This window comes from Pleurodeles waltl, chromosome 9 (assembly GCF_031143425.1).
Source record: "Pleurodeles waltl isolate 20211129_DDA chromosome 9, aPleWal1.hap1.20221129, whole genome shotgun sequence".
NCBI classification, from domain to species: Eukaryota; Metazoa; Chordata; class Amphibia; order Caudata; family Salamandridae; genus Pleurodeles; species Pleurodeles waltl.
The window spans coordinates 35,417,607-35,436,843 of NC_090448.1; the positions used below are offsets into that span (position 1 = coordinate 35,417,607).

Below are 19,237 nucleotides of genomic sequence, written 5' to 3' on the forward strand. Positions count from 1 at the left end.
GTCTCTTGAGGTATTCTGGTCCGGTGTTGTGCAGTGCCTTGTGAGCGGGGTGAGGAGTTTGAACGTGATTCTCTTGTTGACGGGTAGCCAGTGTAGGTCTCTCAGGTGGCCTGTTGTGGCAGTGGCGGGGGATGTCCAGGATGAGGCGTGCGGAGGCGTTCTGGATGCGTTGCAGTCTTTTCTGGAGTTTGGCCTTGGTTCCTGCGTAGAGTGCTTGACTGACTGTTCTTCTGGTTTCAGTGGGGATCCATTTGTAGATCTTCCGAAGCACGTGGAGGGTGTTAAAGCAGGAGGAGGAGACGGCGTTGACTTGCTGGGTCATAGATAGTGGAGAGTCCAGGATGAATCCCAGGTTGCGTGCGTGGTCGGTGAGTGTTGGTGCGGTTCCCAGTGTGGCAGGCCACCAGGAGTCATCCCATGCGGAAGGGGTGGAGCCAAAGATGAGGACCTCAGTCTTGTCGGAATACAGTTTCAGGCAGCTGTTCTTCATTCGGCGATGGCCTTCATTCCTTCATGGAAGTTGGTCTTGGCGGTGGCGGGGTCCTTTGTGAGGGAGAGGATCAGCTGGGTGTCATTGGTGTAGGAGATAATGTTGAGGTTGTGAGATCGGGCAGTGTTAGCGAGCGGAGCCATGTAGACATTGAAGAGGGTTGGGCTGAGGGACGAACCCTGGGGTACGCCACAGATGATTTTGCTGGTTTCAGAGTGGAATGGAGGGAGGCAGACTCTCTGAGTTCTGCCGGTAAGGAAGGAGGTGATCCAGTCCAGGGCTCTGTTGCAGATTCCTGCTTCGTTGAGGTGTGTGCGTAGGGTGTGGTGGCAGACGGTGTCGAACGCGGCTGATAGGTCCAGGAGGATGAGGGCCTCAGCTTCACCGTTGTCCAGTATGTTCCTGATGTCGTCGGTGGTGGCGATGAGAGCGGTTTCAGTGCTGTGGTTGCTGCAGGGTCTGGATTGGGATGGGTCTAGAGTGGTGGTATCCTCGAGGAAATGGGTCAGTTGTTTGTTGACAATTTTCTCTATGACTTTTGCTGGGAAGGGGAACAGGGAGGTGGGCTGGATGTTCATTCATGTCCTTTGCATCCATTTTGGGTTTCTTGGGGGAGGGCATTGATCTTGGTGTGTTTCCAGACTCGAAGGACTCCAGGAAGGTGGCTACTGGTCAGCCTTACACTAAAGGGTTGGGTAAAATACAGTGGGCATCTCTAAGATGCCACCAGTGTGCATTTTTCCATAAATCCAACACTGGCATCAGTGTGGGTTTATTGAGCTGAGATGGTTTATTGAGCTGAGAAGTTTGATGCCAAACTTCCCAGTCTTCAGTCAAGCCATCATGCAGCTGTGGAGTTCGTAATGACAAACTCCCAGCCCATGTACTGAATATGGCAACACTGCACTTGCAATGTTTAAGAATGGACTTGGACACTGTAGGGGCATATTACTCATGCAGCTATGCCCTCACCTGTGCTATAGCGCACCCTGTCTTAGGTCTGTAAGGCCTGCTAGAGAGGTGACTAACCTATGCCACAGGCAGTGGTTTGTGGGCATGGCACCTAGAGAGGGATGCCATGTGACTTTACATTTTTCTACCCACCAGCACACACAAGCTGCAGTGGCAGTGTGCATGTGTTTGTAAGAGGTCCCTTAGGGTGGCATAATACATGCTGCATCCTTTAGGGGATCCTCCCTGGCCACAGAACCCTTGGTACTACTGGTACCTTTTACAAGGGGCTTAGCTTTGTGCCAGGGGTGTGCCAATTGTTGAAGCAGTGGGACAGTTTAGGGAAAGAACACTGGTGCTCGGGCCCTGGTTAGCAAAATCGCAGCACACACTCAATCAAGTTAGCATCAGATATCAAGCAAAAGGGGTAACCATGCCAAAAGGGGCACTTTCCTACAGTGACCTGTATCCCTCCCCACCTGTAAATCGCCAGGCATCATAATCCTGCCTCTGGGTGTTTAGTCAAAAAGGGCAGATTGGCAAAGTGCTTTGGAGGTCAGGCATCTACCGGTAAAATGAATTCCAAACATGCTCCTATTTGCATCTCTGGACAGGGAATCAAATTGTATCAACATTTTCAGGAAAAGTTTTTTTTTTGGCCAGCTGGACTTCATGGTCCCTGAACACTATTTGCTTGCTGAAACCCCTGCCCTTTGGTACATGGCCTGTGGCATCTTGTCAGCATTCTCATTCTCTGATGAATTTTGAAATGCCTTTGCTCAGATTATTCAAGGTGGGCAGGATGCAGCCATATATGTCTTGAGAGTTGGTCTAGGCACATCAGTTTGTGTAAAATGCTGCATGGGCACCAGCGTATGGATCTGGCACCATGCATGGATGCATGTCACAGGATTTGCAGACATCTCAGATGGGAATGCCTTTTGCTGAATCCAGACTTGTTGGTGAACAGACTGATTCTGGCTTGAAATGCTTCAACGACCGCAGTGCTGCAGCACCTTGGGTCCGACCTGTCCTGCTCATCAGTACAATCTGCTGTCCCAGATGATCTGAGGATTCTTGCAGTGTCGCCTACCGTCAGAGGCAGCCTTTGCAACTTGTGCAGCAATAATTATAGACCTTTTGCCTCTCAGGAGGACACCATGGTGGCAGAGGCTGTACACAATCTTCCTCTTTTAATTCGGCCGGCACAACTGCGGCCAATTAATTATTTTCTCTCCTCAAATGGTCATGCTTGGTCGGTACAAGTGCCATAGAGAAACCCCTGAAGGTTGAGAAGTATGAGGAGTGTTGCTACCACAATTTCTTGTTGCCCAAAACATATGGTGGCCTCAGGCCGAGTTTAGATTACATCCTCTGAATGCCTTTCTGCAGAGGGAAAAATTCAAGATGCTGACTTTGGCCTAGGTCCTTTATTCCATGGATCCAGGGGATTGGATGGTGTTCTTTTACTTGCAGTATGCTTACTTTCATGTGCTTGTCTAGCAGTCCCACAGGTGCTACCTTCGGTTTGTGCTGGGTCAGAATATTTCTAATTTACTGCTCTACAGTATGCCCTCACCTTTGCCCCTTGGATGTTTACAAAGAGGTATGACTGTGGTGGCAGAGAATCTTTGCATGTCAGAGATTTATTCAATAACTGATTTCTGAAGGCGAGCTCGCCTCAGTATGTCATTTTATATTTATTAAATTTTCTTTTCAAATAATGAAAAGTACATTGGGTAGAACTATACATTCCTTATGGCAATTAAGATTCTTCAGGATGCGATCTAGCTTTACAGGTCAATAACTATTCTTTCTAGTTTATTGCTGCAGACCTCCGGCCATCCGAGCGAGCCTGGCTCCATAGCACTTTATAAACCAGCTGTCTGTGGTAAACAAATGATTGCCACACTAGTAGGATTCACAGTTTGCATTTGCTTATGGATTGCCCTTGGTACAGACCTCACTTGCTTCTTGGTGCTCTTGTTTTAGTTCCTTTGGTAGATTTACATGACCGTATGAAAGATGGAAGAAGGCAATGTATAATTACAGGGAGTGCAGAATTATTAGGCAAGTTGTATTTTTGAGGATTAATTTTATTATTGAACAACAACCATGTTCTCAATGAACCCAAAAAACTCATTAATATCAAAGCTGAATATTTTTGGAAGTAGTTTTTAGTTTGTTTTTAGTTTTAGCTATGTTAGGGGGATATCTGTGTGTGCAGGTGACTATTACTGTGCATAATTATTAGGCAACTTAACAAAAAAAAATATATACCCATTTCAATTATTTATTATTACCAGTGAAACCAATATAACATCTCAACATTCACAAATATACATTTCTGACATTCAAAAACAAAACAAAAACAAATCAGTGACCAATATAGCCACCTTTCTTTGCAAGGACACTCAAAAGCCTGCCATCCATGGATTCTGTCAGTGTTTTGATCTGTTCACCATCAACATTGTGTGCAGCAGCAACCACAGCCTCCCAGACACTGTTCAGAGAGGTGTACTGTTTTCCCTCCTTGTAAATCTCACATTTGATGATGGACCACAGGTTCTCAATGGGGTTCAGATCAGGTGAACAAGGAGGCCATGTCATTAGATTTCCTTCTTTTATACCCTTTCTTGACAGCCACGCTGTGGAGTATTTGGACGCGTGTGATGGAGCATTGTCCTGCATGAAAATCATGTTTTTCTTGAAGGATGCAGACTTCTTCCTGTACCACTGCTTGAAGAAGGTGTCTTCCAGGAACTGGCAGTAGGACTGGGAGTTGAGCTTGACTCCATCCTCAACCCGAAAAGGCCCCACAAGCTCATCTTTGATGATACCAGCCCAAACCAGTACTCCACCTCCACCTTGCTGGCGTCTGAGTCGGACTGGAGCTCTCTGCCCTTTACCAATCCAGCCACGGGCCCATCCATCTGGCCCATCAAGACTCACTCTCATTTCATCAGTCCATAAAACCTTAGAAAAATCAGTCTTGAGATATTTCTTGGCCCAGTCTTGACGTTTCAGCTTGTGTGTCTTGTTCAGCGGTGGTCGTCTTTCAGCCTTTCTTACCTTGGCCATGTCTCTGAGTATTGCACACCTTGTGCTTTTGGGCACTCCAGTGATGTTGCAGCTCTGAAATTGACCAAACTGGTGGCAAGTGGCATCGTGGCAGCTGCACGCTTGACTTTTCTCAGTTCATGGGCAGTTATTTTGCGCCTTGGTTTTTCCACACGCTTCTTGCGACCCTGTTGACTATTTTGAATGAAACGCTTGATTGTTCGATGATCACGCTTCAGAAGCTTTGCAATTTTAAGAGTGCTGCATCCCTCTGCAAGATATCTCACTATTTTTGACTTTTCTGAGCCTGTCAAGTCCTTCTTTTGACCCATTTTGCCAAAGGAAAGGAAGTTGCCTAATAATTATGCACACCTGATATAGGGTGTTGATGTCATTAGACCACACCCCTTCTCATTACAGAGATGCACATCACCTAATATGCTTAATTGGTAGTAGGCTTTCGAGCCTATACAGCTTGAAGTAAGACAACATGCATAAAGAGGATGATGTGGTCAAAATACTCATTTGCCTAATAATTCTGCACTCCCTGTATATATGTTATGTGTTTCTTTTAGTATTGTATTCTTCATAATAGATATTCCACATTGTTCCAGGGCCTCTTTTTTTCACAGCTCACAATGGCAGCATTTTGTTTTGTTTCAAAATGTTCTTCCTGTTTTTGGATAAGAGCCAGTGACAAGGATATATGTGGAGGGATTATTTCACAATCAGTGTATGAGAATTATAACTGATGCGAGTTGATAGAACTGGTAATTTTACATGTTCTGTTATTTTCTGTGTTGCCAGTCAGATGTGTTATTTATATAATTGGGCATTTAAAGTGAAAGTGGCTAGTCAGATAATGCATGTGTGTATGATTTACCCATAGACAAAAACAGGACAGGAAAATAATCAGGAGGTCGAGGTTGCCCGATGTTCCAGTGGACAGTATTTTGGAGAACTTGCTCTTGTTACCAACAAACCCAGAGCAGCTTCCGCATACGCTGTTGGGAATGTCAAGTGCTTAGGTAAATGTTTAAAATATATCAATTTTTTCATTCTTTTCGCTACTTAGCTAGCATCAAAGACTATTTTCAGTTTTCCTTTACAGAAATTGCATAACAAGACTTATGTCCCTCTTGCTCTGTTCACCCTACACCCCCACAACACACTTACTGATCAGTATGTCAAAGGTCTAAATAAAATGATGCTGTTAGTGCCCTCTGTTACCTATTGCTTTAATGAGTGTTTAAAGCCTGGTTCTCAGAACCTTGCAAATGCAACTCTGTCTGGTGGCAACAATCAGAATTGACAATACTGACACGTCACGTAATACACATAATGTAGCTAGTACTCTCAGCATACACAAAGCAGCCAACACATCTGGAGTTATAACTGTTGAAGCTCCCCTTTCTGTCCGAGTCTCCTGTATTGGTATTTCCTTCTGAAACTCAGGCGAAGCAGAGAAATGCCCCCAAAGCCGTGCTGCGAACAGGAAAAAAAATTGTCAACCTACTACTGCCCCACCTACCTAAGCCCCCCTTGTATGTAAAACAAAGCTCTCATAAGCTTCAACAGTTTCTCCCTAGCCTCGAATACTGTTATTTTATTTTCATTATGGAGCTTGTTGTGGCTTACTCTGTCGGAACTACAGGAGTTCTGAGTGTGAGGGGAGATTCAAGGGAGCGACTTTTGAAGAATCATAGGGGTATGCAGTCCTCTCTCATGAATCTATTCATGCTAATATTGGATTTCAGTTCAAGCTGCTTCCAGTTGGTTCACTACACCTTTTCTCTTCCTTGTGTTTTATTAGGTCTCTCCTACCGGACAGTGTAAGCTATCTGGTTGTGAAAGACCTATTGTGAAATTACAGTAGGCTTACAAGCCCGCCTATTGCTTAATATTGGTTGGTTGTAGGGAATAGCTCCTGTTGAGAAGGATGATCCAAGCACTCCACCAATCCAAAGTTTTAGTTGGTCACCTCACTGCATTCATTATATGGTCCTATCTAAAGGAAGAACTTCCCTTGGTGTGCTATCCACCTCCTGAAGGTAATTTTGGATGGGAGAGTATTCAAAGTTCACGGGCTTATCAGATCCTGAAACGACAACACTTAAACTTCATCCTATTGATTAGGGGGTTAGGGTTTAATTAATCTCTTTATCATTTATCTGTCCAGACAAAGAAACCCCCTCAATATACATTGCATGAACCTGTACCTTCTCATTAATGTTCGATGTGAAGTACTCAAAAATCAGGATAAATTAGACACAGTTATTAGCAAGACGTTTTAAGGTCCAGCAGTGAATACAAGTCAGTTGTGTGTTATTCTTTGCGTGCAAAAACTTAATATTCAGGCACAAGGAAGAGGTGGACCTACTACTACCAAAATTATTTGGTTGATCAAATAGTTCTCTTTACCACTGTTTCCTCACAGTGGCAACCTGCAGCTGGTTTGGCAATAACATGGGCCCATGTAAAGATTCTCCAACGAAAAGGCTCTCCTGAGGCACATCTAATTTTTTTTTCTGCTCTCAGTTGCTGTCCCTTTTTGCTTTCTAAGAATTGAGTTGAACTCCCCCCCCCCCCCCCCCACCCCCTTGCACATGAGTTTAACACCTCCACCACACCTAACAAATTGTAAAACCCAAAACCTCAAATTTGAGTAACTAAACAAGGCCCTTACCGATGAGTTGAGTCCCAAAAAAATGCTGCTTTATCTGATAGAGACTTCTAGCTGCAGATTTCTTACCTTTGATTTCTCCCCAGGAGTCGGACTGGATCCCGGAGATTTTTGTGAGAAGTACACCTGCACACCGGTAGGTGGCGTCGATCCGCTCCACGTCAGTTGTTGTCTGTGTCTGCACCGGATATGACGTTTCGGGTCCTATATAGGCTCCACCCAGGTGCGCTGATGTCAGTTCTTTGCTTTCCGTGCCAGCAAAACGGTTTACTGAAGAGAGCTACCCCTCAGTAAAGTTTTGACTGGATTTTTTTAACTTTTTGTGGAGTCTTTTTTTTTTTAGTTTTACTCCTGGTGTTCAAGGATGTCTTCTTAGAAGAGAGGTTTCAAGCCCTGCGAATCCTGTCAGCAGGCGATATCCGTGACGCGGATCATCACCTCATGTGTCTTTGGTGTCTAAAGCATAACCACGACTCAGAGTTGTGCTTTGAGTGCGGGCCATGCATCCAAAGGCTTTGAGAGAGTTGTCCCTAGAGCTGCCGGCGGCCCGGTGCTAGACTCCAAGCAACTGGAGGTCCTGGTCGAGAGGAAGGTCCGGGATCAGTTGCAGAGTTCGAAGTCATTGCAGTCCCACTCCAAGTCCTCGAGACAGTCAGGTAAGTCGAGACACAAGAAAAAGTCCAAAGAAGTCGAAGTGCCCATCAACTTCTCCTTGTCCGTCCGCTAATGAGACAAGGGAGTGTTAATGGTCCAGACCTCATTCTGCGGAACCTGTGCCGACTCCGCGCCTCCCCGAGCAACCCCTGCCCAGAGTTTTATGAGGCCATGTGCCTCATTTTTGGGCAGACAGACTCTGCTGGGAGTGCCTTTGGCCCCTGCGGAGTCAGAGGGGGGGGCCTCTTCAGGTTCCGTGCCGGCGGCTCCCGCCTCATTGCTGAGGGCTCCCAGGTATCCAGTCCTGGATCTGGACCGGTGCCAGTCGTGGCATTTTGGCCTTCCTCGACACTCCTGGCATTGTATGCACCCACAGGCAGAGCCATCTCCATTGTAATTCCTGACTCCAATACAGTAGGATATGCGAAGTATTGCGCTAGCACGGGCAAGAGCCTTGCCTCCTCGTTCGGATCCTGAGCCCTTTTCCTTTGGGCTAGGCTTAGAGGATGAATGAGAGTGGTGGTTGGACCCTTTAGAATACCAGCCCTACGAAAGTGAAATGGACTGGCGTATGAACTTGGGTGAAGCCAGCTGACTTTACACATCTCCAGATACTGGCATGTTTTCTCCCTCCTACCTTGGCTACGGAGGCAGCAGCTTCATATGCAGTGGTGGTAAGGAGAGCAGCTGAGGAACTGGACCTTTAACTGCCCTCAGTGGGTGTCAAGACTAATCTCTTGACAGAGGTGTTGCAACTGGGAGCTTCCACCTCAGAACCCCTGGTCGTCCTACTAGGTATTTGGTCCAAACCCAGCAAAGGGGCTCCTGTGAACAGGACTATTTCCTACCATCGCCCGCACCTGGGTACCCAAGTTTCTTGATGCAACACCCCACCCCTGAGTGTTTTGGAAGGGGGGAGGGAGGGGGGAGGGGGGACAAGCCTCGACCTGCTAGGGTTCGTTTTCTTCCACACCCGCAGGCAAGGCATCCAAAAGGTTGGTTTCACTTGGGAGGAAGATGTTTTTTTCTTCCACCAGCCTCGCATTGCTGTCCGTAAACATTGCATGCCTTTGGGCTGTTATTCCCACATGCTAAAGATACGTTGTCAAGTGCTGCCACATGTCCCGGAGGAGGCCTGGTTTGTACTCCCTTAAGCTTTTGCTGATGGGAGATATCGGGCAAAGTTCACAGTTCGTTGCAGACTTGACTCAACAGACCCGCTAGGTAGATCGGTTTCTTCTACAGTGGCCCTGAAGCACCACGCCTATCTGAGGACGTCTGATGTTTCAAGGGTGTATATCCAGGCTTCTTTGATAAGACTTGCCCTTTGATAGCAACTATCTCTTGGGAGAAAAGGCAGATTCGGCGCTCAAGAGCTTCAAGGATTCTCAGGCTTGGTCCTTGGGCCTGATGGCGGTCCCTCATCCCCCTTAGTCTGCATTCCGCTATATCTACAGAAGGGGCCTTCAACCATACCCATTCCCGGTCAGCCACCTTGCCATGCATGCTGCCCAGCCTCTGCCTGGCCAAGGGACCCACCGCCCTTGTGGGTCAGGTGGCCAGCGGTCACTCCCACCATTGACCAGTTGGTGGCAAGATTCGCCATCACCTGCCCCACTGGCAGTCCATCACTTCAGGCAGGTGGGTTTTGCAGATAGTCCGAAGGGGCTACTCCCTCCCCTTTGAGACTACCCATCCATCCATGCCACCATCTTATGATCGAATTATAGAGGATCATTAGTCCCTTCTCTGCGTGGAAGTTACAGCTCTCTTGGACAAGGGAGCCATAGAGAGGGCTCCAGTGCCAGAAGTAGGCTGTGGTTGGTATTCCAGCTACTTTCTGGTCCACAAAAAGGACAAGGAGCTTCGCCCTACCCTAGACCTTTGATTTCCCCAATCTCTTCTTCAAGAAGGAGAAGTTAAAGATGCTCATGTTGGCTCAGTTCTTGTCTTGCCTAGGCCCAGGAGACTGGATGGTAGTGTTGGACTTGCAGGACACTTATTATCATATCCCTGTCCTGCCTGTCCACAGGTGTTACTTGCGGTTAACGGTAGGCCTCAAGCACTTCCACTTCACTGTGCTCCACTTTGGCCTTACTCGGGGGTTCATCATGGTGATTTCTGTGGTTGCGGCTCATCTGCAGAGATCTGACGTTTCAGTCTTCCCATATCTAGACGACTGGCTGTTGAAGGCGAATTGTGCCGCAAGCTGCCGTCTCTCACCTCCAGACTACGGTGGACCTCCTGCATTTGCTTGGGTTGACTATAAATGTGCCGAAGCCATGCCTGACTCCCTCTCAGATGCTCCTTTCATCTGAGCTGTTCTGGACACAGCGCAGTTTCGGGTGTATACTCTAGAGCAGCGAGTCCAGGATACTCAGGTTATACCAATGTTTCAGCCTCTATCCTATATTTCAGTGAGAATGACTGAGGCTGTTGAGCCTCATGGTCTCCTGCATATGCAGGCTTTGAAGTGGGACCTGAAGTTCCAGTGGCCACAGCATCACGGAAATCTCCCCGGCATGGTCCAGATCTTGAATGGAAGTGAGAAAGATCTGCAGTGGTGGTTAAGGAATTGCAATTGGGTCCGAGGCAGATCCCTCTCCCTTCCCTAACCAGATCTGACAGTAGTGACAGATACGTCACTCCTGGGATCGGTGACCATCTGGGAGAGGTGGAGATCAGAAGCATCTGGTTTCTGGCCGAAGCGGGACTCCACATCAACATGCTAGAGCTCCATATGATCCGGCTGGCATTGAAGGACTTTCTTCCCTCTATCAAGGGAAAAGATGGTGCAGGTATTAACGGACAACACCACTGCCATGGGGTACTGCAGCAAGCAGGGTAGGTTGGGGTCGTGGACCCCCTCGTCACAAGGCTCTGTGCCTCTGGACGTGGCTGGAACAGTACAGCATATCCCTGGTGGTTCAACATCTGACGGGCTCTTTGAATGCCAGAACGGACAAACTCAGACGAAAATGCCTACCTGACCGCTAATGGTGTCTCCATCCGGAGGTGGCACATGGTCTCTCATCAGTGGGCAGAGCCTTGGTTAGATCTGTCCACCTCCGCAGAGAATTTACAGTGTCGGCAGTTTTGCACATTGGAGTTTCCAAGGCAGCAATCTCTCTGAGACACTTCATCTTGAGTGCAGTTCAGGTCTCCTTCGTGCCTTTCTGCCCATACCACTGTTGCCCAAAATTCTCTAGAAGATCAAAACGACAGGGCCCGAGTAATCCTTGTGGCTCTGGACTGGGTACAGAGTCTGGTATCCCTAGCTGCTGATCATGTCCATCGATCCTCCAATCAGACTGCGCTTTTGGAGGATCTTCTGTCCCAGCAGCAGAGAAGAGTTCTGCACTCGAACCTGTCTCGTCTCTGCCTCCTTGCATGGAGATTGAGCGGCGGTAGTTGAGTTCCTCCCGAACTCGAACATGGAATACACCTGTCATTGGAAGAAATTTGCAGCTTGGTGGACAAACTGGTCTGTTGACCCCCTTTCTGAACCTCTCTGTTGTTTATTCTGATCTTCTGATTGCAGAGTGCTGGAGGCTGAGGCTTCTTGGTGCTCGAAGGTCTCGTAGAGGAAGAGCCAACAAGCCTTGGCAAGAGCAACAGTCGCAGTGCATAGGGGTTCCAGTCCAGTGGCAGGAGCAGGGTCCTACCGTCTCCCAAGTTGTTCAGAAGATAGGCAGGACCCAGAGGAGGCCACAGAACCACCACCTGTGAGCAGAGCCTTTGCGTTGTCCATGGGACAGCAGTATCCACCAGCTTGTTGTTGTCTTGAGGTGCCTGCAGATGCAGGGGGGTGACTCTTTCAGTCCAAGGAAAATTCATTTGTGCTTCCAGGTGCAGAGTCCCTGTGGCCCTGGAGGATGCACAGCCTGGGATGTTGTAGAATTCTTGCAGGATATGGAGAAACAATGTTGCAGTGGGAGCCTTCTCACCAGAAGCAGACTTGTTTCAGACCAGCAGCAGTTTCAGAGGCCAGGGGCAAAAGATGGCTTGCAGAGAGTTCCTTGTAGAGTCTTTGTCGACGAATCTGAGGACCGGCCCTCGGATGAGCCCTTAAGTAACCCTAAAAGGAAGTTAGTAACTCTCTGAAGTGACCTGTCCTTAAATGGGGTCAGGTATGTCATCTACCTGGCCTAACCAGTCAGATGCTCCCAGGGGCTTCTGCACATCTTATTTTCAAGGTAGCAGAATCAAGTGGCCACCTGGCAGAGGTCTGTGCACTTCCCTAGGTTAGGAGCTGGACAGGGGAGTGGTCACTCCGCTGTTCTTTGTCTGGGTTTTGGCCAGAGCAGGAACCTGGGGTCCTGAACTAGTGCAAACCAGATTATACCAAATGCTCCCTTCAAGGCAGATCAGCTTGCCCAGGCTCGCCCAATCCTGTAACAAAATGCTTGTATATGTGTCTTCCAGAATTACACCGTGGCGGTACGGTGAGCTGTTACCCATTCTAATATCCAGTTACAGATGCAGAATATCTGGGGAAAACATTCTCCGATCATAATTTACTTCAGATCCACCTCGGTCGGGAGACACTGCGCTCCCCAATTCCCACATGGAGCTTGCAACCGGGCATGATAGGGGATCAGACCTTTAGAGAGATGCAAGAGGTCATATCACACTATTTACACATAATTGGCTCTCAGCCACTTCTAGACAAATTAAATGGGAGGAGCTACAGGTGCTAATCAGAGGTCCGTGCATACGTGCAGTGGTGGGAGCCAGAATGGGCCTACAAAGAGAATTAATGCAGACAGAAGTGTCGCTGGGGACTCTTGAGGAGGCAGCCAGGTCAAATTGCACAGAACAGGCCCTAACTGCGGCTTTAGGACACCACACCCAGTTGATAGAGCAGTTATGTTGCCTGGACTTCCGAGCTTATCAGGCAAGAATGCATGCTGAAGGGGATAAATCAGGCAGTTTATTAGCGTGGCTATTTTTGTGCAGTGCGTCGCCATATCGACCATCACCATGATCAGAGAGACCGTTATGTGCATGTCCAAGCGTACATACACTCTGCATTCGCCATGCATTACCAGGTGTTAAATGACAGTCCTTCTTATCGACCGTTAGGCACATATTGACAAGTTCTTCAGTGGACTCGAGCTGCCTGTCCTTAATCCCCTGGAAAGGGAGGAGCTGGATGCCCCTGTCACTGTCCAGGAAAACGGGGGACCCTCAGAGGCACAGCTACACATAAAGCCTCAGATCTTCATGGCCTGCACGTTGAGTTCTACACAGCCTTCAAACTATTGGAGTTATGTCAGGCCGCACTTTACTGACAGTTGGCTACCACAGTCACTTCAAGAATCATTGCTTGTATCCCTACCCAAGACCCGACAAAGACCCGATGGAGATAACCTCTTACCATCCACTATCAGTGCTTGGATCAGATTATAAAATCCTCAATAAAATCATAGCGGTCTGCCTGCTGTAACACATGCATCGTCTGGTACATCCGGACCAAAATGGCTTCATTCCCAAGAGATCAACTACACTTAATATCCGAAGATTACAAAGAGTGATGGAGCTAGCCCCAACCCAGAGGCCATGCACAGTCTGCCTAGTGTTAAACTCAGTAAAGGCGTTTGATACGGTGTATTGGCATTATCTGTTCTCCACTCTGACTAAATTGAGTATCACTGGTAGGCTCCAGTCTCCTCAGACTCTTCTATACGGATCCTATTATCAAAGTAACTGTTCTCAGTGAGCAGGGGGACCTCTATAAGGAATGTCCCTTGTCACCACTCTTGTTTGCTCTAGTGATGGAACCGTAGACACAGCGGCTCCGGCAACAGGGCTGTGAGTGGGGAATACCACTGAATGAGGAAACACATGTGGATGGCGTGCTCACCTACGTCGGGGACATGCAAGACGGTATCACAGAGATCCTCTCGAAATTCGAAATGGCCTCAGATCTGGGAGTCAGTTGGACCAAATTGTGTTTCCTGATCAGCTTTTACTGCCCTCCATCAACTGTTGACAGTAAGCAACCACCAATTGCGCTGGGAACCTTATACATTCTGTTACTTAGGTATTCAAATACACCCTGATACGCGAGACCTCAGATGGCAACCTCACCAGGGCCATATCCTCTCTTCGCCACCAAATGACCTTTTGGAGCACTTTGCTGCTCGCAGTCCAAGGAAAAGTGTCCCTGTCTAAAATGGTGATGCTCCCTTGTCTCCTTTATTTTTTCCACAACCTTCCTGTACGTATCGTGCGGCCCACCTTTTGTACACTGCATGCCGCACCGGGGAGTTTTATATGGAACCGAGGCAGGAGACTGAGTTGCGCTGTGTAAATTACAGCTGCCTGTTGACAAGGGAGATTTAGGGGCCCCAAATTTTGATTGTTACTATTTAGCGGCACAGTTACCTGCTCAGTGGTTAGCAGGTTGTCAGACTGACAAAATGGGAATGCCATCAGTAACTAGGGCGCAAGCAGCGATTGGAGGAGTGCTGCTCCCAAATGCAAATCTCCCCCAAGAAGCCAACAATTTAATGCGCATAGCGCATGAAAGCTATGGTAGAGGGCTATTCCTCATGCTCTGCATCACTCCATGTTTCCCCGCCATAAGAATAAATACTATTGAGCCATTCTGTGAGCTAATAGGCAGGGAGGGTTTGTTGGCTTGGTTGAGGCTGGGGTGGGATCCCTGGGAGACTTGTTTTGTGATGACGTACTGATCCCCTTTGATCAACTACAGGAAAGATGTGCGATTCTGGTAGATCACTTTCTGGCCCACGGCAAACTGGTGGGGGAGCTGGGTCAGCTATTGAACATTACTGACACAGAGACAGACCACGATCCACTTGTACATACGTTACAGATCGTGAGCAGTGGCCGTAGGCTCATTACATGTTTCACTAGCACACACCATCCAAAACCCCTTACTGCAGACTCGCAGGTGCTGGGAAAGAGAGATGGCCTGTGACGTGAAACCCAAGGAATAGGTTAGGTTGTTGCACTATCCGCAGAAGCTATCATGGAATGCTAAATTTCAGTACATACAGCAGATCATTGTCCATAGGGCTTACCTCACTCCTGCGAGCTTAGATAAAATGTTTGAATCCACCCCCCTTTGTCCCAGGTGCCGTGCATTAAACACCAACATGGCGCACATGTTTTGGAGCTACCCAGTAGTTGCAGTACTAAGGAGGAAAGTTACAGAGACGCTGTCAGAAGTGACGGACCGCATAGGCCTACTAACCATGAAAGGGTTATTACTAGGCCTGTTTAGACATAAAACAGCACAAAGGGTAACTAATCGTTTGCTGATCCATATCCAGATCCATATCAATGCATTGGAAGGTGGGCATACTCATAGGCATGCAACACTGGTGCACTGCAATGCTTAAGAGAGACAAGGCTGAGGCAGTGGCGCTGAGACAGGAGGAGGTACGAAGGCTGCACAAGGTTCCAGTAGCAACTTTGTGGGAAAGCAAGCTGTAAGATTTGCAGATGTTTAAAGACATCCTCATAATCTAACTAGTGGTCTTTGTGACATAATTACAAATTAAGGCTACGCACTGGCCTGACTATGACCTCTTTCCCCCTCACTTATATCCTTTTTTATCTCTTACACTGGTAGCCATGTTCATCAAGGCGCCAGGGAATCTGGGGGAGACCGCATGGATAGCATCCACATTGCTGCACAACTATAGATAGGTGATAGCACCAAGATTGAAGAAAATATAGATGTGACATCGTTCTCCAGTATTGGGGTATCTTTCATAGATTCACATGCTTGAATCATTCCCCGTCGTCGAAGTCCCACGGTATATAGAAAGCAATAATTAGAGATTTTTTTTTTATTATTATTATAATTTTTTTTTATATCTATTGAAGTCAATTGGAGAAACAACTTCAATTGTAGAACTATCAGCCTCTTTAGAAAGAGCCCAAATTTCAGCCAATCAGGCGTGACCACCCCTTTAGAATCCTCAGCACAGAGGCTCAGTCTCTCAGATTTTCTACCGCACGTCGTGTGTAAGGGAGTTTCCCTGAGCTCTGCTCAGTTTTCCATTTTTTCAAGAGAAATTCTTACAAACTTACTCTTTGCTGTTACTGCAAATTTTTTCCATCATGTCTGCAGTAAGAAAAGGTCTGTTTAGACCTTGTGGGAGATTGAGACTTTACTGTGAGGATCCTCACAAGGAATGTATCTACTGCCTGCATCCAGAGCACAAGGTCAAGGACTGTAAGATCTGCAGGACCTTCCCCAACAAGACTCTGAGGGACAGGAAGCCAGGCTCCTACTTTGGCTCCAGAAAAGAAAGGCCAGGGAAGCTCTTTCTGAGGAGGAGGAGAGTGACACTTCAGTGACCTCTAAGAAAAGGAAGAGGTCTGTGGAGAGCCTATCCCCTAAAAGCAGTAAGTCAGCTAAGAAGCTGCATGCATTTAAGGACAAACCATATAGAAAATATAGATGTGACATCGTTATACGGGGTAAGACCCTCGCTGTTGTGATTTGAAGTTTGGAAATGTTATCGCATTCACGTTATGAAAAAGCTACTCCTGCCAAACCACTAAATGTGTCATATGTATACAGCATTTCTAAGGGACTTCACATGAAGCAATATATTGTGATGTAATACTATGATGAAAACTAATAAAATTGTTGATAATAAAAAAAAAAACTACTGCCTGGACAGTCAGGTCCATAGGGACCGGCACTTTGCCCGTTCTGTCCTTCAGGACTTTCTAGTTTGAGATTAGCCTGCAGACCCACCTCCAGGGATGCTAATCCTTGGGTATCTATTCAAAGGTAAGGAATCCGCAGCTAGAAGTCTCTATCAGATGGACAAGTTACTTACCTTCTGTGAAGCCTTATCTGGTAGAGACTATAACTAGATGCAGATTCTTCAGCAACCCACCTGTAGGAAGCTGGCCAGGTGTGTGGTGAGCACCTATGGTGTTATCACCTTATACCAGGTCCAGGTATTCCCTATTAGTGAAGTGTAGGCAGTGTCTAGGAAGCCAGGGCTCTCTAGAGGCAGCTGTGGATGAGCAGCCAAACTTATCTAAGAGACATGTAAAGCTTGTGCAATACAACTATGCTCACACAGCACTATCACACATGAAAGAACCATGCAGTGTTACAAAAATAAAGGTACTTTATTAGGGTAACACAAATACTAGAATACTAATAGGCAATCCCCAAACTGGAGGTCGGAAAACGCACTATTACATACATTAGCAATCAGGAGTATAAAAAGCAATAAGCATTGGCAAAATTATAGGCAAACAGTGAGGGCCCTAGGGGAGGACCAAACCATATACTAAAAAAGTGGAATGTGAAAGGCCGTCCCAAGGATGTGGAATCAGTATAATGGAGCTGGAGGAACTAGGAACCCCAAGAGGTGAGTACCTGAGTGTCCCCCAGCGACCAGGAGAGGAGAGGTAAGTACCTGGTTTCCCCCAAAACCAACAGGAGGTCTTCGGAAAAGGATTGTGCAAGACCCAAACAAGACTGGTAGAACCCAAAGGTGGATTCTGGCAGAAGAGGACCTGCAAAGGAAGGGGACCAACTCCAGTTTGTGATGGAGTATCCAGTTGTGGCAGGAGCCACTACCCTCGCTTCTGTGGATGCAGGACCAGGTCAACATGGGACGAAGACCACCAGCTATGCAGCACAAGAGATGAAGAGGAGTCCCTGAAGTGATGCAGATGGTGTCCAATATCGTCTGTAGAGTTGCAGTTGGTTTGTGGTGCTGACGAACCACCAACAAGCCTTGACAAATGCAAAAGGAGAAGACAAGTTGCAAGGCTGAGGAGGACCAGGGGAGTCTGAGGTGACCCTCAGCAGTCTGGAGAGTCATAAGAAGAGGAGAACACCCATTATTCCAGTATTGGAACTTTCATAGATTCACATGCTTGAATCATTCCCCGTCGTTGAGATGGGAGCCCCATCTTGACGACGGGGAATGATTCAAGCATGTGAATCTATGAAAGATTCCAATACTGGAGAACTACAGTTACAGGTAAGTAACTAATTTTCTTCCCCACCCTCACCCCCCAGGCAACCCACTGGCAGCAGACACAGCAGTCGCAGCAGAGTGGAGACTGTGCTTGGCAGGAAGAAGCGCTGGGGGCCGTGGCCACACAAAGCCTGAAGATCCCTTGGAGGAAGAGAAAACAAGCCTTTGTAGCTGCAAGAGTCATGGTGCACAGGGTACTGCCCTGCAAGGAGCGTTAAGGACTTGCCGTCTCCCAAGTCGGACAGCTGGCACACAGGACCAAGGGGACAACTCCAGACCACCACCTGTGATGCAGGATCCATGCAGTTCAGGGGGAGAGCAGATCCACGCAGCTGGTTGTTGTTACAGTAGGTGCTTTCAGATGCTGGTGAGTGACTCTTTCACTCCAAGGGAGATTCCTTCTTACTTCTTGGTGCAGGCTGGAGTCTCGTCGACCTCAGAGGATACACAGCTGAGGAAATGTTGCAGTTGCTGGAAGCAGCCAGAGAAACAATGTTGCAGAGTTGTCGCTGTAGATTGTAGGTTCCCATGGAGTCCAGTTGCAGTTCCAGTGGCCAGAAGATGAAGTTAACATTGCAGAGGAGTACTGCTTGGATTTTGCACGTCGAATCTGAAGACCCACCAAGAGGGAGACCCTAGATAGTCCAGGAAGGGGGATTGGTCACCTCGTAGGGTGACCTCCTATCAGGAGGGGGGCTATGACATCACCTACTTGACCTAGCCACTCGGATGCTCCCAGGGGCCTCTGCACATCTTGGATTCAAGATGCCAGAACCAAGTGGCCACCTGGAGGAGCTCTGGCACCACCCCTGGGGTGGTGATGGACAGGGAAGTGGTCACTCCCCTTTCCATGGAGGGCACCAAATGTGCCCTTCAAAGCATACCAGTGGCTTGGGGAGGCTACCCTGCCACGCCATGTGACAGCTCTCCCAAAGGAAATCCTTTGTTCTACCTTCCTGGGCTTGAGCTGATCAAGCAGCAGGAGGGCAGAGACCTGTCTGAGGGATGGCAGAAGCATGGGCTGCCCAGAAAACCCAAGAAAGCTGTTAGGAGCAATGCTGGGGGTCCTCTTAAGGAGCTCCCAGAGTGCATGTAACCATACAATCAATACTGGCAACAGTACTGGGGTATGAATCCGACATGTTTGATACCAAACATGCCTAGGTTCAGCAGTTGACGACTTTTGACTTGCCTCCCAAATTCTATAAATGTATTTTGGCAGCCAGGCAAACACCTGCTGTTGGAAAAGTTTTTTATATTATTATGCAGAAAGAGCTATTGATCCTCTTTCTGATATCCTTCTATTTATACTATTCCTTGCCCAGCAGGGTTCTGCCTTGGGTACTGTAGGAAAGTAGTCTCTTTCTAGCATGGTTACCCCCACGTTTTGGCCTGTTTGTCAGT

The 19,237-nt window shown here is 47.7% G+C and overlaps 1 protein-coding gene across 1 annotated transcript in view; it reads left to right on the forward strand.

The window, feature by feature from the left end:
* Positions 1–19,237, forward strand: part of PRKAR2A (protein kinase cAMP-dependent type II regulatory subunit alpha) — a 716,041-nt gene that overhangs the window by 660,526 nt on the left and 36,278 nt on the right. Inside the window, exon 10 of the mRNA XM_069206211.1 lies at positions 5,391–5,529. Within this exon, the coding sequence (XP_069062312.1) occupies positions 5,391–5,529 (139 nt within the window). The remainder of the gene's footprint in view (positions 1–5,390; positions 5,530–19,237) is intronic.